Source organism: Mesitornis unicolor, unplaced genomic scaffold (assembly GCF_000695765.1).
Source record: "Mesitornis unicolor isolate BGI_N332 unplaced genomic scaffold, ASM69576v1 scaffold4147, whole genome shotgun sequence".
In the NCBI taxonomy this organism is placed as follows: Eukaryota; Metazoa; Chordata; class Aves; order Mesitornithiformes; family Mesitornithidae; genus Mesitornis; species Mesitornis unicolor.
This window is the reverse complement of record NW_010198276.1, coordinates 21,826-44,958: the sequence shown is the minus strand read 5'-3', so window position 1 is coordinate 44,958 and position 23,133 is coordinate 21,826. Positions and strand designations below refer to the sequence as shown.

Sequence of the window (23,133 nt, the reverse complement as noted above, 5' to 3'; positions counted from 1 at the left end):
TACTAAGGACACAATATTTGCAAATATTCCCCTCCATCCTTTCCTGCTAAGCCTTTTGTAGTTACATCAACAGAAATTTCTGAGTAGGGACTGATGATTTCCCACGCAGCAGACATCTAGAAAAAACCAGACTAGTCCAGAGAACAGCCTTGCTGACAGATGCTAAACAGAGCATTTGGACTGTGTCTGTTGTGTCAGATTTCCTTGTGACAAGGTCTGGAGTCTCTGGAGAGATGGAAAGGCCCATGCCTTTTGTTTGAAGGGAGTGCACAAAAAAAAAAAACAGATCCTCAAGAACCAGTTTTTATTAAAACATAAACAAGATTTTCTTTTTATAATAAAAAACCTTCAGAATGAGAAAATGGAAGCAATAAAGCATTGTAAATTAATTTCTTCTAATACAGCACTGTTGGAAGGGGTGAGTGGAAAGATGTAGCGCTTTCTACCAGTCTTGGTCTGTAGCCAGAAACATTTCAATGGCTCCTGGGGTTGCCATGAACTGTGCACTATCCCTTCTAGGCCATTAGGAATAGCATCTTTATGTCATTCCTCTGGCCTGTCTCTGCGCCTGTTCTTTGCATTTCTAGGCAGCTTCCAAGGCTACTGATTTCCTGGATATCTCAGACTTACTCTGCACTCCCAGAGCTTCTTAGAGCTCTGCATGTCCAGCTGCCCTCAGGTGAAGAGCAGACTCTCACCAGCCAGAAAACCTCTCATCACCCAAAGCGCAGCACCTAGGACAAGGAGAAGCCTCCCTCTCTCTGCTGCCCAGCACATCCCTTTTAAAGAATACAAAATGTCAAATACACAGTATCAAAGAAATAAAGTAGATACTATCCACCACAGCGCTTCCTTCAATCATCCTTGAGTCTTCATAATAGAAATTGGGCTTAATATGTAACAATACAATAATTTTCGGTGTAACTGAAACCATCTCTAGCAAGGGGGTTTAACTGGCAGTAACATTTAACTTTCTGAGAGCCAGTCCACATGATGAAAACACTTAGATGTGTGCCTAGGTCCTGGTATTCTCAGCCTTAATTTAGCTTTATGGATTCAAAAGATATAGGGTACCACTGTGGCTGCCTTCTCTCAGCTCCTGATTTCACAGAAAGTAGAGACTTCTGAGATTTGCTTCTGTAAAATAAATTTAACTTTGTTATGAGGGCTAGTAACAGCACTGCATAAACCACATCCTTCATAGTCTATCAGGTGTTTAATTGTTATTACTAGAAGGAAAACTACTAAGCTGAATTTACTAACTTCATACTCTGGATAATTAGTTTTCACTTTCAAGATCAACAAGCTTACAACTGCCACATGTCTTTTCATATCTCCTTTTACATTTCTTTAAACCTACACATTGATCAAACTCACTTCTCAGATTTCGCACTGATGAGATGGATAGACTCAGTTACTTAAAATTTCCGTCATCATGTTTTCTTTAGGTTCTTGGATAATTTTTTTATCTCTCCTTTGAAGTCCCTCAACATTTACATATTCTCCTTCCTCTGGACTAGAAATTTTTATACTGCTCTTACCATAAAAAATCATGGTCAGAAATGGCTCCTGAATTTCAGTTAACATATCTCTTGATAGATGGTAAAGAATAATATTAGTTTTGTGGGTTTAAAAACAAAACAAAACAAAACAAAACAAAACAAAACAAAACAAAACAAAACAACAACAAAAAAAAACCCCAAAAAAACCCTGAAAACAAAAAGCCAAAAAAACCCAACCCAACCCAAACCAAACCAACAACAACAAAACAACAAATAAATAAATATTTAACTGAGAGTGTATAGAAGTGGTGTCTCCAGGTTAGACATCTTACAAACACCAGTGACAACTAACTGATTTTTTAAAATAATGTCTCCATAGTAAACACCAGGTTTTGATTACTTCTTTCATATATGCAAGTGCAGTAACTTTACATGATAATATGTTAAATACCTTAGAGGATACTTTACAGCAAAAAAATTTACTTTTATCACTCAGAGCTATAATTCTGACCAAAAAAAGTGTAACAAAAACTTAACAAGATATGATTCCCATGAAGAGACACTGATAGGTAATATATTTTCAGCCTCCAGGTTTTTGTTGATCATAGTTCCAAATTAATGATCCTATTATTTTACAAGGAATCAGTCACAGGCTGTTTTAGGGGTCACTGGGCCAACCTTTTCAATGGTAACTATTGCACTTGCACTGACATTCTTTTACTTCTTTGGAATTTTTCCTGATTTTGAAGATTTATTATAAACTAATATAAGAAAACTCCTTATGTATCTCATTCTCTTGGATTACTAGTTTCCAAGTCTGCTGATGTGAAAATGCTTAATTTTAGCAGGTGCTCTATCACATCCATCTTTAAAACAGATAGACAGATAGTAACCTTTCCTTAATTTTACCCCAACATTTCAAGGCACTGATGACTTGTGTTTATATTTCCAAAAATAAGCTCAAAACAGCTGTTGAATGTTAATGTATAACTGCTTATCATCTCACTCTTTTTGATGAAATTATGCCTGCCTTCAGGTTGTGTTGCTTTTAATGCTAAAAAATGCTTTTGATCTCATTGATCATTGACCATTAATTGATTACTTCAAGCTCTCATTAAGCACCGACATTCTTCCTATTCTCTATAAAAGTTTTCTAGCTACTTCATCGGTGCTTTCTCATCTTTTGCTTCATTTTCCATTTTGCTCTTTGAGATTTGAGGCATTACACAGTATAGTCCAGAACGAATCTAAATAATTTATTTCCCTAGGCAGAATCCTAACTAGATTGGGTTTTTGTAGTCTTATTTTATAGTCCCAAGTATCTACATTTCCAGTACCTGTATGCTGCTTGTAGACATTGTGCTCAGATCACCAGTTTTGCACATTTGCCACAGTCTATATCAGTGTTTGTGTCCTCTTTGTTTAAATGCAGTTTAAAACTCAGTTTTGGTGCACAAAAATAAGGAATTAAAGCCCATCTTTAGGTCAACTACAAAAGGAATGGAATTCCTACTGTTGGTGGGAGGTCTTAGTATGATTTTTGTTTCTGACCACTTGAGAAATCAAACAAGGTAACACAGCCTGCACTGGTTCTCTCTTCACAGGCAGGCAGATGAGCACTTAGGGAGTATTTTGCCTCAGTGAGATCTGGGGATAGTCACCCACAGTCACCAGTAACCCATACTTGAATTTTTAGCTCTTGAGGAGATTTGATTATGTATTACCTGTGTGTCTGTAATAGATAAAATGGTCTTGATATAAAATGCTCAGGACTTTTAAGATACTAATTTTTAACTTTCAGTCATACATGGTACTCTCTGCTTCAACAGTATTTCCATTCTAGCACTTAGCTGTGTTATCATCTCTTCTGCATCAGCATTACTTAGTTTTCAGAGTAATTTTTTCCAGTTTGCTAGTCGTTACAGAAACATACAGTTGTAAATGAAAACAGGGTAAATTTGACATGTCAGTCTTTGCTGTATTGCCCACATTAAAAATGAAAAAATTCCCTTTATCTAAAGTCAGCTTGGATATCGCACTTACTAAAGGTCCTCCTTTTGAGATCTCTCAGCTGCCTGAAGAGTACAAATTCTGCTTGTTAAAACTACAGCCTTTTGCAGATGGGTCTCTTCTATCTCTTTTTTTTTTTTCTCTTACTGCTCTTTTTCTCTATTGACTAGCCCATATCTTCTGCTTGAATGCATCTTAAGTATTTGCAGATGGCCATGGTTAGCAAGTGTGACGAGAAAGATATTTTAAGACTCCCTCTCTCTGGGTTATTCTGTAGTGCTTTTTCATAGTTTGTTGACTGGGCAAATTCTAAAGCTAATAGAAGAGCTTAAGGCTATGTAGACCACTGTAAATATCTACTTCAATGTAAAAAAATGCAATTAAGCAACAACTACACAAGTGCTGAGTAAAACAAGCAGTTGAAAGCTAACTCAAAGCCAGCATATCACCTTTAAATAGGAGCCAAAGCCTAGGTCATATCCATTGACATACTATTTCCAATTACTCTAATTTGATTAGGCACTGGACATCACCAGCATAAAGTAAAGCTGAAGTGGCTCTTGTGTACATTCTGAAAAAGTATTGCCTGAAGGGGCAAGGTCAGCTGTGAAGATTGCATGAAGTTTTGGCTACTGCCAGCTGCAGAACAACAGCCTTCTCATTACCCTGTGTCAGGGAATCTGCAGTTCTTCACAAATTTCAGCTTGATCTATACACCATAAAGTGTTCTAGACCTTGTTTACACAATCAAGTTTTAAAATGTGAACATTTTCATTTCTCAAATTTACATCACTATCAAAACCAAATGTATGTTTTTAGGGAAACTATGTTAATACCCACAACAACTTTTCCTTTTTAGAATGACTGTGCACTTTTACTTAAACAGACTGAGTACTGGCACATCAATAGCTTTGATATTGGAGTAAATCCATGATCAAACTGAGGAAAAGTGTGAATTTTTAGAAAAATATGTCATCAATGGCTGAAAAATAAATCCAAATATGGTCATTAGCATTCTTTGTCCTTTTTAATTAAATGAAATCTTATCCTATTTTTAATGTTACAAGCTGTCATTATTCATAATTGTTGGTAGGTGGAATCATTCTGTTAAAGCTAAGACCATTTCATACCACCTGAAAATGTAATCCAGTATGTTCTTCTGCAATGTATGTGCTGTTGCTCTTCATTTCCTTCTGAGATGGTTTAATAAAGTGAAACTGGATTTTTTTTTCAGTGAAATACCTATAGCTAATCCAAAATAGGATACAGGCTTGTTACTTCAGAAAAATCTCTACCTACATGAGACAGATAGTGTTCTATAAAGTGGAAAAGTTCAAGGAACTGATGCCTGGGAGCAGTCACAACGTCACACCTGCTAGGGTGAGGAATCATTAATAAATAGCATCGAAGGCTTTATCCTCAATACAAAACTTTCCAGCTGCTGTATAACCACACAGTTGTCATTGTGCATTTTTCATCTTGAAGTTCCCTGTAAGTTGGAACGGTCTAATTCTGGGCATGTTCTGAACAGCAATGTTTTGACAGCAATGGACCAGTCCATTCCAGATCAGCACTGGAATCCAGGAATGAAAATGTTTCTCTCTCTCTATACCACAAGCATAGACACTCCTAAGATGAATTGATAGATAGACAGACAGACAGACAGACAGATAGATAGATAGAGAAAGACATACATATAGGTACATACTTACCCACATACAACACACACAGTAATGATCAGATGTCCTAAGAAATGCCCCTGCTGCCTGGGTCCTCATGTGACATAGCAGGAAGTGGACCACTTCTGCCTACTTTATGCAATAACCTCACAAGCAGGACAGTCAGATTCAGTCCCATCCTCTGCCTAAAGTGATTTAAGCCAAGTTCTCTCATGTCTAGCACTTTAACTACCATGCAATAGTCTATTTTAAGTAAGAATATGCTCAGCTTCTGCTGAAGCTTAACTAGAATGCAACAAAAAATTCATAATACATTGAGTCAAAAAGTGAGACAACATGTGTTCACAAAGGAGCTCCGCATCCTTATGGGCAGAACATTCATCTGAAAAAAATAGGCTCTTTGTTCCAGCCTCTTAATCTTTTCTGCATCTTGTCTTGAAACAGGTTTTCTTGCTGCTAAAATCCAGCTGTCACTCAACAATGAATGTGCTGCTGTTCTGTGAACTTGTTTACAAAAAACTGTTTCCAGCAATGAAAAAATGAGACTGGTTACCTGCTCCTCACCATCCACCTTAATGGGACATCGAGTCTTCCCCTTGTGACTTGTTCACCTCAGCAAGAGTGGATAACAGTCTAAACCAGACCACTAATATACTAAAATAAGTAAGCACAGGCAAGCATATATATTCCTCATTTTCCTAAAAGCTAAAAGGAAAATGCAACATTATTTGAATACAAAGGGAAAAAAATGAAGAGTGCAGGAATATCTGTAGTAATGGTATCTCTTCCTTTATTGAAAGTACACAGCTAACAGCAAGAACAGTGCTAAATATAGCTATATAGCTTTTTAGCAAAAAATGAAAATGCCTTCATGCAATATGTGAATGAAGCTGCATCCATACAGATGGCTCAGCATGTTTGCCCATGGACTCCCAAGCTCTAACCCACAGCTTTCTTTATGAAGTTTTCTGGAATCATTAAAACCATAACCTGTGCACTGCATTGCAGCTTTTCCATTTTGCCACTCCACTTTGAAACTAAACGGAGATTTTGTGCTCTCTGTTCCTCAGCCCATTTATCCCTGGTGGTGCTACATCAAAGACATTATGGTGTTGATTTGACCACTTAGTTTTCAACAGCTTTCTGTGGAAGGATCTTGTTACATTAAACTTTTCAGCTAAGAAAAAGGCCCTTTTAAACTATTTAAATAAGGCTGAGGTTCATAGGTTAGAAGTTAAACAGTGCAGAATCCTTCACTAAGAGCTGTGGAAAGGAAGTCAATATCATGACCTCAGTGATGTTCTTTGATGAATTTGGGCTTTGAAGCAGTAGCAGAAAAGTGGAAAGCTGTGAAGTAGACGACAGGTGTACTGTCAAAAAGTATAAAAGTGCTTTAGGTTTGGAGGTTTTTTGTGTGTCCCTCCTTCCCCTTAGAAATCAAATGGCAATAAAAAGGCAAGAGGAGTATAATTCCTCTTCTTTCTTTCCTTTTTTTTTGCATTTTGATTTTGCTGGCAGCTTATTTTTAGTAGTGCCAGTGAAAGTCTATATAATAGAACTGCCACAGTAGAGAGGCAGTATAGCTAGTAGTGTAAGCCATAAAAATTCTGAAAGACAAACAGAACACAGGAAATATTCGTTCATAGCTTTAAGAAATCCCCATTTTTTGGTGGTTTGGTATCTATGGCCATTGTGCATCTCCCCTTCTGACATTTTCTTTGTGCTGGGATCCCTAGAGGAATCCTAGTATTTTAATCAAACCCTTGGCCACCCTTGACCTATCTTACTATCCCTGTACTCAATACTGTCAAAATTTATCCTTAACAAATATCATCAGGAACAATTTATTTTCTATTTCTTTCCTTTCAATTCCATTTAATGAAAGCAGCTCAGAGTGACCTGAAAAGCTTCAGCTGTTGCCAGACTTCTCAGATCACAGCCATTGTTCTTACTAATGTACGTGGAGTGTGATGGGATAGGAGAAGGAATGAAAGGCACTCAGGGCAGGCTCTAGCCTCAGTCTGTTGTCAATTTTTGTTTCTGCTCCATGATAATGAACAGGATTTTTTGAGGACCCACACATGGCTTCCTAGAGGTTCAAGACTGCTTAAGAAGGCAAAAGGACAGCTTCCAAGAAGAAATGCAACTTTTCTCAGAATAAAGGGAGTAGAATGACTCAGAAAAAAGCTTTACATCAATAATAATAAAAAGATAAAAATGGAGTACCTCCTCAGCACTCATTAATTATACTTTAAATATAAATATACATTAATTATACAGATATAATTTACTTCAATACGTACACTTTCTGTACACAATTAGGATGGAAGTCACAGAAATCAAAGAAATTAATAATAATCTGTTAACATTTCAAAGACCAAACTGAAGGAAGAGTAATTCAGCTAAAGTTGTACTTTACCAGGAAGAAAAAAAAATGATGCCTTTCCATTAAAGCCAGTTGAAACATTTTGACCACCCTTAAATGGATAACTTTACATAGTCAGATAATTTTTTGTCTGAGTGGATGTTTTTAATTCTTTCAAGTGTTAATCTATTATACATTAATTCAAATACACAGTTCAAGAACCAATTCAAAAGCTTTCTCTCCAGGCTATCTGTACTGAAAGCTGACTTTATTTAGCAGTGAGACATTTGGTGATACACCTCAGCCAGCGTGTTGGAATGTAGTTAATTTCTTTGAACAGTACAGTAGTAAATGTTGAAAAATATATTAGTTGGGTAGAAAGGTAGAAAAAGAAACAAAAGCTTATTGTTCCCAACATACTACATTTCTGATGCAGAAAAATTTTGAGGTACCTGCACCTGTTATAATTCAGACTCTCCCAAACTTAAAGCTACTTGAAACTGAAGGAAGCTGAATAGGAAAAAAAACCCCAACAAACAAACAAACAAACAAGCAACCCCAACAAACAAAAATCACACCACAAAACCCTTAAATGCACAGTTCCTCAGTGAAATATGTGCATTCCTCCAAACACAGGCATCATGGAAGACTATGTCAATTTTGACAATATTCCAGTGGAAGACAGGAAAAAAGCTAATCTATGGGCTGAAAAGAAGCCATAATTCCAGAGCTTTGGTACTTAAGCTTTCAGACTTACTCACCTCATACCATGAGGTCATCCAAATTCACTAGACTTAAAGCTGGAGCTCCCTTAAGCAGTTCCCTTTGGGAGAACCTACTCACATCTCAAGGAGAAATTAAACAAATACAGTTTTGTTTCAAAGCATAAGAACAGTTTTGCTGTGTCACTCAAAACTCCACCTAGCTTGATTTTTTACCTATGTCTAGCTGCATATTCTTAGGGTAGGATGTAATAGAATGTGTGTAGAATACTTCTGATTCAACTTTAGCATTCAGAGCTGAAGGATGAAGCTAGGTCATAATGATTAATAACCAGAGCAATACTAAATTTCAAAATATTGCAGTCGTCTGTAAAAAGGAGTTAACATTCTTTAAGCACTATGTAGGCTTACTTCAGTGCTATTAGAATATGTCTTTTTTGGCCACATGTTATTTAGTTCATACCTGCTTTTTCCATAAGTCAACAACTTTATGCAGTAGTTCATCATCTTCTGTTGGTCCTGGATTGGTAATCAAAAAATCTATATCATGTCCAATCTTCTTACCCCTAGAAGCAATAAAAAGCAAGAAGACTAAAAGAGTTACATTCCTGTTGAATTTCACACTACTTGCAAAGAGAATACTTTTGCTGCATTATAAAAAGAGTCTGCAGCATAAAGTGATAGTTTCAGTGCTTCTTGAAACATAATCAAAATGGAATCTTCTATTTCTTTTATCGGATCTATCAGAATTCTTTGTTAAGCAATAACTTAAGCTTTTTGACTTATTTTCTCTGTTGTTCAACTAGGTTGTTGAACTAGGTTGTTTCTCTGTTGTTCAACTGCAGATCCATTTGATAATCTTAAATCTCTCTCTCTTTTCTCCTTAAAAGGAGGTTTAATTCATCTTTGGATAAAAAAACATAATGAAAATGCCGTAGTACATATTATGAATCCAGTGCAGTGACAGCAGATAAACTTGTCAGTCTGAGTATTGCAGGCTTAAATATTCTTCTTAAGCTTCTGAAGGACACTTTAATGAACACAACTGTGATTATGAATAACTTTATTGTTTCTTTTTATGGCAAACATAAAAAAAAATACATTTATTTTCTTTTAAAACATAACTGCTTTTTGCAGAGATTGAGCTTGATTTTCTTCAAGAACAGTTCAGCCTTAATATGACTAAAGCTTGCTTATCCACTAAGTATTTCACAATTAAATCCATATGCACAAAGTTTAATTGTAATGTTCTTAGTGAAAAATGATGTCACAACCTCTTGTTTTTCTTCATTTAAGTCTAAGCATTCATCTTGCCTTTCATCCACTTACCAAATGTGTTAAACCTAAGTCAGATTAAGATGTAGCTATCATTTGAAAATGGGCAAAAGCATACTATCAGAATGGCTCCCTTCAGAATTATAAAATGTTTGAGAACTTCTGAAAATTTATCTTAGAAGCAATTCATCTAAGGATTGCAGAACCAGTACAAGATTTTCATTTTGGTCTAAGTACTGCAACAGGAACTGCACACACATCTATGTATTGGCTGAAATAAGGCCAGCATAACAAGAAAGGAGCAGAGGAAATAATTCTTCAACTAGGCGCAGTATGTAGAAGGTGGAGTAAGTACTTGAAATCTGGAGTAGTGACATCAAAGTGTAGCACACGTCCAAATCCTTTTCCTGTGTTCATGGGAAAGTCTGCCCTTGCTGATGTTCACAGGGGTACATTCACGCTCAGGCGTGTTTCAGTTTACCATTGTGTCCAGTGTCCAGAGAATTGTTAAACAAGCTGTGAAAACTGGAACTGTACAAACCAAAAGGTTTGCTTTTTTTGTATTTCATGAAATAGTTCATTCTCTTTAAATAGTGCCTAAAACTGAATCTGATTTCTTAGACTTGGAAATTCATAGGAACAGAACTGATTGGCAGATATGTCAACTACCATTTGTGTGACAGGAAATCATCTGACTGATGGACAGTTGAACAGCACTAGCAGCAAGATGAAAGGAAATGAAAATCAAGGGTTTATATATGACAAGCAGTCTAACTCACTATAATACAACTACTGTGCCGTGTTTGCAGCAAAATCAAAACTGCTTAAATAGGTGGAAATTATTTCAAAAGAAGTTTCAAACAATGCATCAGCCTAGGCTTAGAAAGTGAACAGCAATTCAAACCCAAGAAGTTAAAAACCATTTTGTATTCCATGTAACACTTTCTGAGTTATTTTGTAGGATGACATTCGTTACCTCTTAAATTACCATAATAATCCAAAGCTCTTACATAGTACTTTTTACTTACATTTCAATTTGTTTTTCAAAGAGAAGTAATTCACTATTCCTATCTCAGAGATGCAGAAAGTAGCATAAGAAGACTTGCATAAAATTATATAAAAAAAAATAAATCAAAGGAAGAAATTGGAAGTTGATGGAATTGGGAGCTGATACTCAATTTTTCCTCTGGTACTCAAAATGTACTCAAACATACACATAGTTTAGGCTAATCACAGCTAAAAACTCCTGCATCAGTCCAGCCATAACATTCCAAGAAATCCAAGGTGTTTCACTGGCTATCTATTTCCCAAGATAGATAGCATTTATTGAAATACTTTTTAAAGGTGAAGCTAGAGTGTTTAAATCTGATAAAAAAACTCAAAATATAAAATTATTGTTATTATCAGAGTTATATTTCAGTTAATTTAAATTAATTCACATTGGATTAATTTCTGAGTGAATTTGTTGGACTGTTACTGGAACATTTAGTTTAATTTCCACTTGTACTCTTTACCAAATATTGTATTTAATCCTAGAAAAATTTATCACATTCCTTAAAATAGAAAAACAATCTAGTAAATTAAAAAACTGTATAATATCTATTGCTTGCAGCTTATAAATAATGCAAAACAATGCAGTAAAGTAAACATAGATTCAGGCGATCATTCCGTTGAAGCTGAAGGAAATGTGGCCATCAATTTCAGCAGAGTAGGGTTTTACACAAGTATTTATTTGTGCATGCATGCATACAAACATACAACCACGGGCATTCATAAAATTACATAAAAGGCACATTGGATCGGATAATGCCCTTGTGCTCTGTCCCTAGCTCAGGAAGTATGTAAGCATATGTATTTGTTTCTCAGTTATTAACTCTATACACTCATTAACAGTTCATAGAAGCAGAAGCTAACTATATACCTAAAGACCAGATAAGATATATGACTTGACTATGTACAAGTTAAAACACCATGGTGCCAGGTATCAGCATTTATTTGTGCAGGACAACCAAGCGATCAGGCCCAGTCAGCATGGGTTCAGGAAGGCCAGGTCCTGCTTGACCAATCTCATCTCCTTTTATGACAAAGTGACCTGCTTGGTGGACGAGGGCAAGGCTGTGGACATTGTCTGCCTGGACTTTAGTAAGGCCTTTGACACCGTCTCCCACAGTATCCTCCTGGAGAAGCTGGCTGGGCATAGCTTGGACGGGCATACGCTTTGCTGGGTCAAAAACTGGCTGGATGGCCGAGCACAGAGAGTTGTGGTGAATGAAGCTAAATGCAGTTGTCAACCAGTCACAAGCAGTGTTCCCCAGGACTCAGTTTTGGGGCCAGTCCCGTTTAACATCTTTATCAATGATCTGGATGAGGGGATTGAGTGCTTCCTCAGCAAGTTTGCAGATGACACTAAGTTGGGAGGGAGTGTTGATCTGCCTGAGGGTAGGAAGGCTCTGCAGAGGGACCTGGATAGGCTGAATCAATGGGCTGAGACCAACTGTATGAGCTTCAACAAGGCCAAGTGCCGGGTCCTGCACTTGGGTCACAATAACCCCATGCAGCGCTACAGGCTTGGGGATGAGTGACTGGAAAGCTGTCAGGCAAAAAAGGACCTGGGGGTGTTGGTGGACAGCAGGACGATCATGAGTCAGCAATGTGCCCTTGCAACCAAGAAGGCCAATGGCATCCTGGGGTGTATCAGAAGGGCTGTGGTTAGTAGGTCGAGAGAGGTTCTCCTTCCCCTCTACTCTGCCCTGGTGAGACCACATCTGGAATATTGTGTTCAGTTCTGGGCCCCTCAGTTCAAGAAGGACAGGGAATTGCTTGAAAGAGTCCAGCGCAGAGTCACAAAGATGATTGAGGGAGTGGAGCATCTCCCTTATGAGGAGCGGCTGAGGGAGCTGGGTCTCTTTAGTTTGCAGAAGAGGAGACTGAGGGGTGACCTCATTAATGTTTATAAATATGTAAAGGTCGAGTGTCAAGAGGAAGGAGCCAGGCTTTTCTCAGTGATAGCCAACGACAGGACAAGGGGCAATGGGAGCAAGCTGGAGCATAGGAGGTTCAATCTGAAGATAAGGAAAAGCTTTTTTACTGTAAGGTTGATGGAGCACTGGAACGGGCTGCCCAGGGAGGTTGTGGAGTCTCCTTCTCTGGGGACATTCAAAACCCACCTGGACGCATTCCTCTGCAACCTAGTCTAGGTGATCCTGCTCTGGCAGGGGGGTTGGACTGGATGATCTTTCGAGGTCCCTTCCAACTCCTAATATTCTGTAATTCTGTGATTCTGTATCTAGTCTTCAAATTGGATATGAAAACCCAGAATTCATCACCTGATTAAGTGCCTAAGAGACAAAAACGTCAATCTTTTGCTCATTCTTGAAGCTCACCAAGAGGAATTCTGCAGGCTGCAGTCTTTTTCAAAACCCATCACATTCAAGAGCACAGATTTCTTACATGGGGCTACAGATGGGCTTCACCATGATCTAGAGACTGAAGACATCTAACTAATCATTCACTTAAAAATAAAAGCAAACACCAAATTGATGCTGTTAGTGCTTGGGTTTGTGTTGCATTTGGTAGCTCACCAACTGTTGCAGTGATTCCTCTTATTTTTATTGCCTTATTTTTCTCAGTTAGGAATATTGGCAATGTTCCTGCTTCACAGGAGGCATCTTCTCAGTCTCTTCTTCTACCTTCCACTGTCCTCCCACCCCTTTTTATGAATTCTTTTTTTTCAGGACCAGAGTTCAGAGATAGCCTTTGGGTCCATGTCAGCAACCACATGTTATTTACTTGTTACTAGCTATTGGGTTAAAACCACGGAGAACACTCTGTTTGATGTTTTCACAGCCAAGTTATTTGTCCTCCACTGACTGTTAAATACAAAAAGCAGAGCCAGTGCTTGGTGCAGGGAGCAGAGTCTTACAAGTTTTCCTCTCTAAATGGGTATCCTAGTCAGTAAGCTATGTCACACTCTCCCTTTCTGGCTTTACAGGTCTCCCATTTTATACTGCAGGGTGGCATAAATCCACCCATGCTAGTGATTTTAGCACACTGATGGATGGTTGGAAATGCAGGGATTTGATTCTTGCACACTACTGCCTATGTACTCCAATCACAAGGTTTTTACATAAAATTTGAGTACTATTTTAAAAATAAAAACAGCTGTAACAATGTTTTAGGAAACCTCATATACAACCTCTTAATGTGCACAAAAGTCATTCAGATCTTGTCTATTTTCTAGGCCTCCTATGAGGTAAGAGTGATAATTTGTCTAGTTTTTAGATGCCAGCTGGGCATAAAGAGGATCTGGAAAATTGTTTGCTTACACCTGGAAATGCTGAGGCTGTTATGAAACAAAAGCATAGGTGCCCCTAAGAGCAGAGCAATCAGGGACAGAACTGGGTCCAGGTTTCTGAGGCTTTGAACAGTGTTATGGTTTAAGGGTTACCAGCCTGAAAAGTAGTAGTGTCTGTGGTAGTGTCTGTAGGACCCTGGAGGGTCAGAGATCAGTACTGTTCCCTCCCCTTTCCGGCCACAGTCTATAATAAAACCGAGGTTTTTTGCGGGCTTTTTCCTGGCGTCCTGGGCGGCTTCCCTGTCGCATTCTCGGGACGGCTGGGCCTAGCTCCACGTGCTCGGCAGCATCCACCACCATCCGCTCCCGGCACCACTGCGGTCCCTGATGACGAGTCACAGCAGTCGCAGCGGTCATGAGGACACTTCCTTGGACACTTCCACTCAGGACTACTGGGATCGGGTTTTGTATATACTTAAATATCCTTTGTCCCTTATTAGTTCTCTTTTCCTTTCCCATGTTGTTTTTCATTAAGCTTGTTGCAGTCTTAACTTCCAAACTTGTGCGAAGCATTTTTTTTTTTTCCTCTCTATTCCCTTTTCTTAACCCTACCCCTGGGAGGATGGAGGACAATAGAGAGAAAATCCTGCTCTCTCGCTCTCTCTCTGATCCCTTAAACAGAGACAAACAGAAAGGGACATGGATTCAATTTTAGGATTTGCTATTCAGATCCGTTTACATCTTCTTTTTCTTTTCTTTAAATCTAAACCTAGATCCTTGTTGGACTAGAACTACAAGAAAACAAGCACCTTGCTAAATTGAACTTGCAGCTTAGGTTTTGTCCTAATAATTTATTCAAGCCTTAAAACCATGAGACAGAAAACTGTTTTTCAACTGTGTTCAATTCTTGGCTGACTAAACTTGTATAAAGCTAGCAAGTGTTTCTTAGTCAATTCTCTTCAAGGTTGCCGGAATTTTCTTTTTTGCTGTTGCTCTAATATAAAACCTAGATTCCAAGTAATCAAATGTAACTCTTACTATGACTAAGACTTAAATATATGAATGCATGGCAAAGGATAATCACATTGTCTTATTCTACATGGGCAACATCTGCATAATTAGACATTTTAGAGCTCTATGCATGCAAACTACTTTGAAATTCCAGGATATTATATAATGGCTAAGCCATATATATTCAATTGAAAATAAATTTTCAGTTCTGAAAAACTGACTTTAGTTGAGGAAAGTTGGACTGACATTTCGCTACCACTCATAGAACTTCACTAATGGAGGAGCTTAAACCACTTTTTTCAGCAATGAGTTATTTGTCAAAACACTGGAAACCATTTAGCAATCATTGTGCTTATACAGAGTTCAAGTGGATACAGATGATACTGGATTTCCGTATCTGTATTTGTGTTAGGTAAAACTGTAAGCTTTCCTTAACCTTGCAAGCCCTTGAAGTGCATGAAATACAAAGTCAACACCGACATCCTATGTTTATGAGAGTAGCTGCATCTCCTGCTCAGGCACATTTCTCGGAAATGTAAGCATCAAAGTAAAATCACAGACAGCACAATACCTTTGGATGGATCTGTCATAGAACTGATTCATTATTACCTTTGCTATTGACATTGTATTGTGCAGAGAATTATTACTCACTTCTCAGTGTTGCCAGAATATGCTGGGCTTAGCCTGCTAACCAAGGAAAGGCATTTCTCCTTTGAAATAGCCTAAGTTCTAGATTTGTTCACCACTATCTTCTCTATCAGCACCTTTCAATTGTGAGAGCCCTTTCCAAGAGCAGCCTCTTTCAGCAGCTACCTCCAGTTTTCTTTACGATCTTCTATAATTTTGCCCTACAATACGATTTCTCTCTTTTTTCACAATATGGTTAATCTATTTTTAAGAATATTTTATGCTCTATGGCAGTGCCATTCTCACTCTTGTTTGCTTAGCATTCAGAGACCATGGCAATGATAAGGAGGAATACATAGATCTAGGTACTTTTTTGTTTCCCTGGAATTCTTTCCTAGTTTTATTCTACAGGCTCTGTATTAGATATTTTTCTTCTTGGGTGCACCTCACTCATTCTCTCTCGAGACAGCTCTTTAAAACGTATCTGTTAGTTTTCAAGTTCCTAGAATCACATTCTGATAGATGCAAAAGTTTTCTCTTATTTGACAGTCCAACTGTTACCCTGCTGTGGAATAAATGAGAACAAATAGAATAAATCCTTGGACAAAAGCCTTCTGCGAAGTCATTCAAACCATTAATGTGATTAACTGAATAGCCTATCTACAGTACTAGATGATTATAAAAAATTACTTCCGACTTTAAAACCTTGAACACTGTACTAGGTTAGTCTTTGGTTTATTCAGGTTATTTGGTAATGAGTCACTGTGATGCTTTGCTTTACTGCGTTTTCATGTTTTCAGAGGTTCACACTTCATTCAAGATGGGATTATAATAGTTTTCACAGATCTTTCTCAAGCAAAACTTTGATTGCATTTCTGTGTGAAAACGGTTCTCAGGATGAACAATTTCCCTCAGATCTCTCCTCGTCGGCTAAATAATAAATTATTTGCCTGACTTTTGTTTCGAAATGCAAAGTGATCTATGCTTTTTTGGCTAGAAATTTTGGACCAGAAATCCAATTTAGTATCAAGCTTTCCAGGACAGTCAAAAATATTCTTTCTTCACAGTTGCTATATTCTGTAGTTCAATTGACTCTCAGAATCACCTTAGGAAGGGTACTTGAACACTCTTTTTGGGGAAGAAGGCACTTAATCAGAAGAAGAAAAAGGTTTTCAGTAGTGGCTCAGAAAGATCATCAGAGATTACTGTGGCTCACTGGCTCTGTACTCTCAGAGCCTGGACTGCAGACAAGCTGGCCAACTTGTATTTCTGTTCCTCAAAAAAACAGATGGGAAAATTTCTGCACAATTTGGTTTTGGTTTTGGGGTGGTTTTTTAGTTCTTGGGTTTTTTTTCATTTTCTAACAGCCACAGCATAGCCAGTTCTCCATTTATTAAGCAAATATTCCTTATTCAGACAAAATTCTTGTTGACATAATGATAGGTTTGTAAGTGTTAAATGAGGGCGAATGTGTGCTAAATCCTTCAGTGCTTATATACACATACTGAACTTTACACATGAGAATACCATCACTGATATCGGAGGCATTAATCATGTGCATGGAGTCAAGCATATATATTTAAGAGCCTGGAGGACTAACAAATAACAGGTGCTCATTTCCAATGTCTGATCAACTATATTAAATCATAAAGAAGCAATAATTTATGTGGGGCTCCTGAAATGAAGCAAATTAATTGCATATAATTAATTACATAAGAAATCTTCAAATCGTACACTCATTTGACTGCCACAAAATATAACATAATGAAGTGGGGACAAATAATGGAGAACAGAAAGAGATCTGGCATGGACATTTCAGGTTGCTTTCTACTTGACTGAACCCTTTGTTCCTGTTAAAACTGTGGGAAAATACTGATTTTGAAGGCAGGCATACGAACCCTTAAACATTGGATATTGGCTAATGTTCTGAGTTAGTCTGTTAGATGAAATGGGATTGTGTTTACTAAAACTGTACATTTATGATAATATTAGTATTCAGATTTGGCAGATGGAAATGGTTTTAAAAAATGCTAATGGATGTTTTACCCATATAATTTGTAGCCTTCACATTGAATAAGAAAAAACCCATAGTTGCGAAATAGCTTCCTGAGAATGACTGCTATTGGGAAAGAGAGCAAAAAAAATCAGGCCATCAGGAATTGCTATGCAACCAATATTCACCATAAAACTGGCAAGAATTTTAGACTCTCACTTTCCTGATCATTTTACTGTATAGTCACATTTTGAGACAGAAAGCTAGGAAAATCAGTAAAAGTAATCTCAAATGAAAACTACATGGAGCGGAATATGGTGAGATAGCATGTGGAGAGCGTACACCAAACATTACAGGATAGAATTCTCCCTTCCTCCCAAGGATCTCAGATCAAAAGCAACCCAGCAGAAATTCATTTGCATAGCAAGCTGGATACTAGCTAAAATACTGAAAGCCGATCTAAAAAGATGAATAGTCCTTTATTTGTGGAAAGAAACATGGGAATTCATTACATGTTAAATTAAGTACCGTCTTCTCTACATTCTTCTTTTGGGAAATGTAGGGAGGACAGCTTCCAGACAGATGTCCCCAGGTGATCAGAAATTATGTGAGACCGTTTGAATATATCCTTGAATATAGATGAGCAATATGCATAAACATCTAGGAAGACCAAATGCAATTGCTGGAGTGATGATTGTGTGGCAATGGAAAAGGGATTAAATGTTGCAGAAGATTACATGTAGCTGGAAAAAATGGACAAACCATGATGTAGCACAATTAAATTTTGTTTAAGCAGCAGAGATGGCTTGGATAAGTACCAGGATCATTCCTTTTCGATGTAGGAAACAAATAATTTTTAAGTACCATAAAATGGATGTTCCTGAGGGAAAACTCTAGTAGCCTCAGTATGCATGCATATAATTACAGCTACGATCAAACATGCACACAGATGCATATATGGTTCAAAGATATCTTTCTGACTATTCTGATATTGATGTCATATTTTCACTCTAGGGATATATTCTCTATAGTCTCTGGGTCTGATTTAACTCCCAGTGTACTGGCAATGTAGAACTATTATTTGACATCAGTTCAGTTTGATCAAATAGAAGTAGCATGGTAATTCTGTCTCTAATAACCTCAGTCCTGAGTAAGGCACCTTTATCATATCTCTCCCACCAGCATGTGCCTTCTCAGAAGAGCAACAGAATTTTTTATTCCAAATCCCAGGTAGTCTGCATGCTTGTGGATTTGCTTATTAAGCAGTCTTTGCTGAGACTTTTAACAAGAGATGGACAATTTCCTACAGCCAGATATTAAAAAAATTCTGAGTTACTGTCACTCAAACTATGAAGAGCTACAACTTTTTCTTGTATAAACCACACTATAAAGAGGAAAAAAATATTTAAGCCGGAAGTACTGGAGTATGACAGTGCTACAACCATTACATAGAAGGTAAAATCCTGCACTGTTTAATAGTCAGAGGAGAAAAATCCACTGATTGCAAAGTAGTCACAGATTTGATTCAGTCAAGAATTATTCCTGATGGAAATACTACAGATTTTCAAAACCTTGTTCCTTAATGTTTCATATTCAGGTGTAAGTTACTAGCAATTTAAAAAAAAATAAATGTGAAGTAGACGAATAAGTAAAATTCTCAGAATATTTTACCTAGGTGAATTTAATTAATTCAGAATTTAATCAGAAATTAATTATTTTGGCACACTTTCTTCTCACCTTTCTTCAGGTCTGAAATCTAGACCTAGAATAAGTGGCTTTATTGACTCAAAAGCACACTTACCTTTGCTAGGTGTATAATTAGTACACTGACAGGAAAGAACAAGGCACTTTCCCAGGAAATGAACAGAACCATATCTGTGCAAGGGTTTCTGCACCAGTGATTTCATGCTGAAGGATTTCGTTGAAAAGAAGAAACCATAATGTTTGCAACATTATAATTTCATTTGCAACAAGAACTGGGAAACAGCTAAAAAAACCTCATAAAATTATCTTGTTTGTGGCAGAAAGGATCTTCAAAATTACAATAAAATTCTGTAACATTTATTTGACATTATTTCCTCAGAAACTCTCAATTACATATTCTGATAAATACTGTAAAGAGTATTAACTGCCTAAGTAGCAGCACAATACTCTACTAGTCCATTGCTATCATGAATGACCAGCTAAACCATGTACACCACACATAAGCCGTTCTTCAAATCACTGTCTGCTTTAGCTCAAAAATTTTCCTTAATGTTCAAGTCAACTCCAAATTTTCAAAAAACATTTATATTCAATAGTGTCAGTGCATTGGTGGTTCACATACATATAGAGCAAGCAGCAAAAAAAATAAACACTCACTGAACTGCAAAAGCAGCTCAACCAAAGTTAACAATCCAAAAACACTGTCACAGAGAAAGCATAAGCAGCAGAATGCAAAAAGTGACTGTCCACAAGTCTGACTCTCACTGTGCAATGATTACTTTGTCAGCGGAGGGAGACTGAAAGAAGAAACATTCAGCATTCAGAATAAACTGGGGACACTCAAACATGCCAAATTACCACCAGCTTCACTTGCTCTCTAGGTGCATGATCTGTATACCTCCACCTTAAACATGACAGACATAAGATTGATGAGGAAGCCACAAGCAAGATACCATTTTATAGTTCATTAAATTAGATATTCAGAAGGCTCATCTATACCATTTATCACATGAAGACATGGTAAGCTTCCCAAAGGTTGTGGTTTTGGAAACCATAGATTACTCTGATTCCAGAATTGAAACCTGGGGAAGCCTTCTATTGCAGGACTAGGGTGGTAAATAGGAAGAAAAAGCTGTATCATGTTATTTTATGCAGTAGATTATTACAAATCCTTGATAAAAAATTTGCCCATGATTGTTAAAAATGAATAACTGAGAAGGATCCTCCCCACCTTACACTGCAAGTGTCATTTGTTCTTTCACCCCGAGTGAATAAATTCCAACACAGTCCACATACACAGTCAGTCCCTGCTTTTCAAAAATAAAGTAACACCTAGAGTAACAAGGAAAACAATAAAGCAAGATCTGATCAGGGCTTTGTGGAAGACAGATACGGGTGTGCGAATATGTGGCTTCTTGCAATAATTTCTGTTCTCCTGGGGTTTTTTTTGCCTTTGAAGGCAGTTCAACACTAGTGGTTCCCAGCCAGTGTCAAAATTCATTCTCTTTTCTTTCTAATGTCATATAGGTGGCAATGTGCTTCAAAATCCCTGTTGAGATGAGAAGTGCCAGTGTGGGAAAATACTTGCACAGATGTTTTGTAGATGGATTCTGATTTTAGTGCCCAGTCACCCTACTGAACTTGTTTTGCACAAGCTGATAAAAAATGAAAGTTGAGCATTTCTGGAAATCTAAACCCAAACTAACTGAAAATTTATTCCATATCAAAATAAATTTTGGGATTCATGTCCCTTGAGGATTAATTCTTCCCTGACTGTACATCACAGGGATATTTTGAGGCATAATTAATATCTGTGAGATGGTTTAATAGGATGCTGATTAATGTCAGAAATAGCAATAATCAAATTAAATTAACTCATGTAAATTCTACCACAGCAAAGACAATTAAAATTAAAACTGAATTTATGATAAATTTAACTGAAAAAATACCACACAGTTATGAGAGATATTCTAACTCATTTTGAGGCAATTTATGGGTAAAAAAAAAATAAATTGCTGTTGTAGTTATAGCTGCAGGATTACTTTTCCCACTGATTTAATGAAAAAATAATTTTAGATTAGACTGTCTCTGAAATGAAAACATAGTGTAAACTGAGCAAGTGTTCTCCTGGGCAGCAATAAATCAGGTTTCTATAAGAGCCTGAATTGCCAAAGATAGCATGTAGCATCTTCTTCACCCAGCCAAGTATTTCAGCATAAACCCATCTGAACTGCTTAAGTATCTGGCAAAGATTCACAGGTGTCTTCTCTGGAAGAGCTGCTTGAGGGGGGACACTTCATTGAAATGCTAGTTTTCTTGCCCAGTGTAACACTAATTCTAATTCACCAGGGGCAGTACTCATTTTCCATAGCTGTGGAAGCTATTTATTTTTGAAGTTAATCCAACTCTACAATGAAGTAGCAATGGAAAACTCCCTTTCCCTTTAGGAGCAGAAACTTTACTTATGTGGCATAAGGGAATACAGCTTTAATATTCAATAAACAAAACAAGCACTTTTGGTTTCTCATTTATTCAGTGGGATAGCACTGCTATGGAGCATCAGTAGCTGCTGTTTAGGGAGACTTTTAGGGAAACACCTAACAATACAGAGAATACATTACTTAAAAGATCATTCAAGTCAGGATAAAGAAGTGTCACCAGCTGCAGCAGAAGGGATCACATCTCTGGATATTTCTGCGAGTTATGCTCTGAGGGTGAAAATCACTGAAGTGAGGAGAACCAGTTGCAAAACCTGTGCAATACCTCTTAAATCTTACTTAAAACCTGATTTCACCCTCAGTGACTGCATTGCCTCAAAAAAAGTATAGTAATGCGTGCGGTTCACCTAGTCTTTCATTAAACGCGCTTTCAAGACCAAGCGTTATGTCATGCTATGCTTGACTGTGTGTGTATTTTACGACCCAAAAGAAACCTAGACAGTTTCTCAGAGCACAAGACACCTGGGTAATCCACTTCATGTTATGCTGATGTCTTTTTTCAACTTTTGCTTTAACAGATTTTTTGATGTTACTTTAATGGAATAAGAAAAAAAGATAAATCAGAAAATGGTTATTCAACTGAAGAACCTAAATGACCAGCAGTATTGCTAAATTTAAAGTTATCTACTGATCTTATAGAGCTCTATTAGATTATCTGCATAAAAATTATCTATTACGTTAAAAATATTGAATGCAAAACCTTTAAAAGATTTATTTCCCTGCCTTCTAAAAGAAATGAATGGTGTGTTTATATATTGGCTTCTGTGAACTTTTAGCCAAATGGTTATTTCAAAGTATATTCAGTTTAAAATAAATCTGCATGACTTTTTTTTTAATACATGGATATCTAAGAAAAATACTACGTTCAGAAACATTAGAAAAATTTAATGGAAGTCTAAATCTGAAGATCCAAAAAAAACCAAAAAACCAAACCAAACCCAAACCAAGATGTCCTGGTTTGAGCTAAATAGAACTAATTTTCTATTTAGTGATTTTACTTTTCAGCTCAGTCTCTTTTCAGTGACTGAACTTGCTGAAAACTGGCAGCATGTTTTTCCCAAACAGCGCTGCTGGAAGATATGCTCAAAGTCAGTTGTCTCACCATGGGTTCTGTGTCTGCACCTACGGGGGGAGGAAGCAGACCCAAAACTGACCAACGAGGTATTCCATCCCACATACGTCATACTCGGTATAAAGCCAAGGGATCACGAGGGTCTCATCCCCTTTTTCACCGTTCCTTCCATCTTGACCCTTCCGTCCATCTCGATCCTGCAGAGGACAAGGCCTGAGCAGAATCCTGCTAGTTTTTCTGCCGCTGATCCTGATTTGTGTGTCTGGCATCCTGCTCCCACCTGCTGCTGAGTTTGGTCTGGGACTTTTCCAGTGCCCGGCTCCGCAGAGCCTCTGGTGACGTATTCGTCACTGGGGGGGGGGTGGGGGGGGGCTTTTATAT

At 37.5% G+C, this 23,133-nt stretch overlaps 1 protein-coding gene across 1 annotated transcript in view; it reads right to left on the bottom strand.

Moving 5' to 3' along the window:
• Positions 1-23,133, bottom strand: part of DNTT (DNA nucleotidylexotransferase) — a gene marked incomplete at its 5' end in the record, with an annotated part of 68,420 nt that overhangs the window by 25,599 nt on the left and 19,688 nt on the right. The window contains one exon of the mRNA XM_010189086.1: positions 8,742-8,844. Coding sequence (XP_010187388.1) covers positions 8,742-8,844 — 103 coding nt within the window. The remainder of the gene's footprint in view (positions 1-8,741; positions 8,845-23,133) is intronic.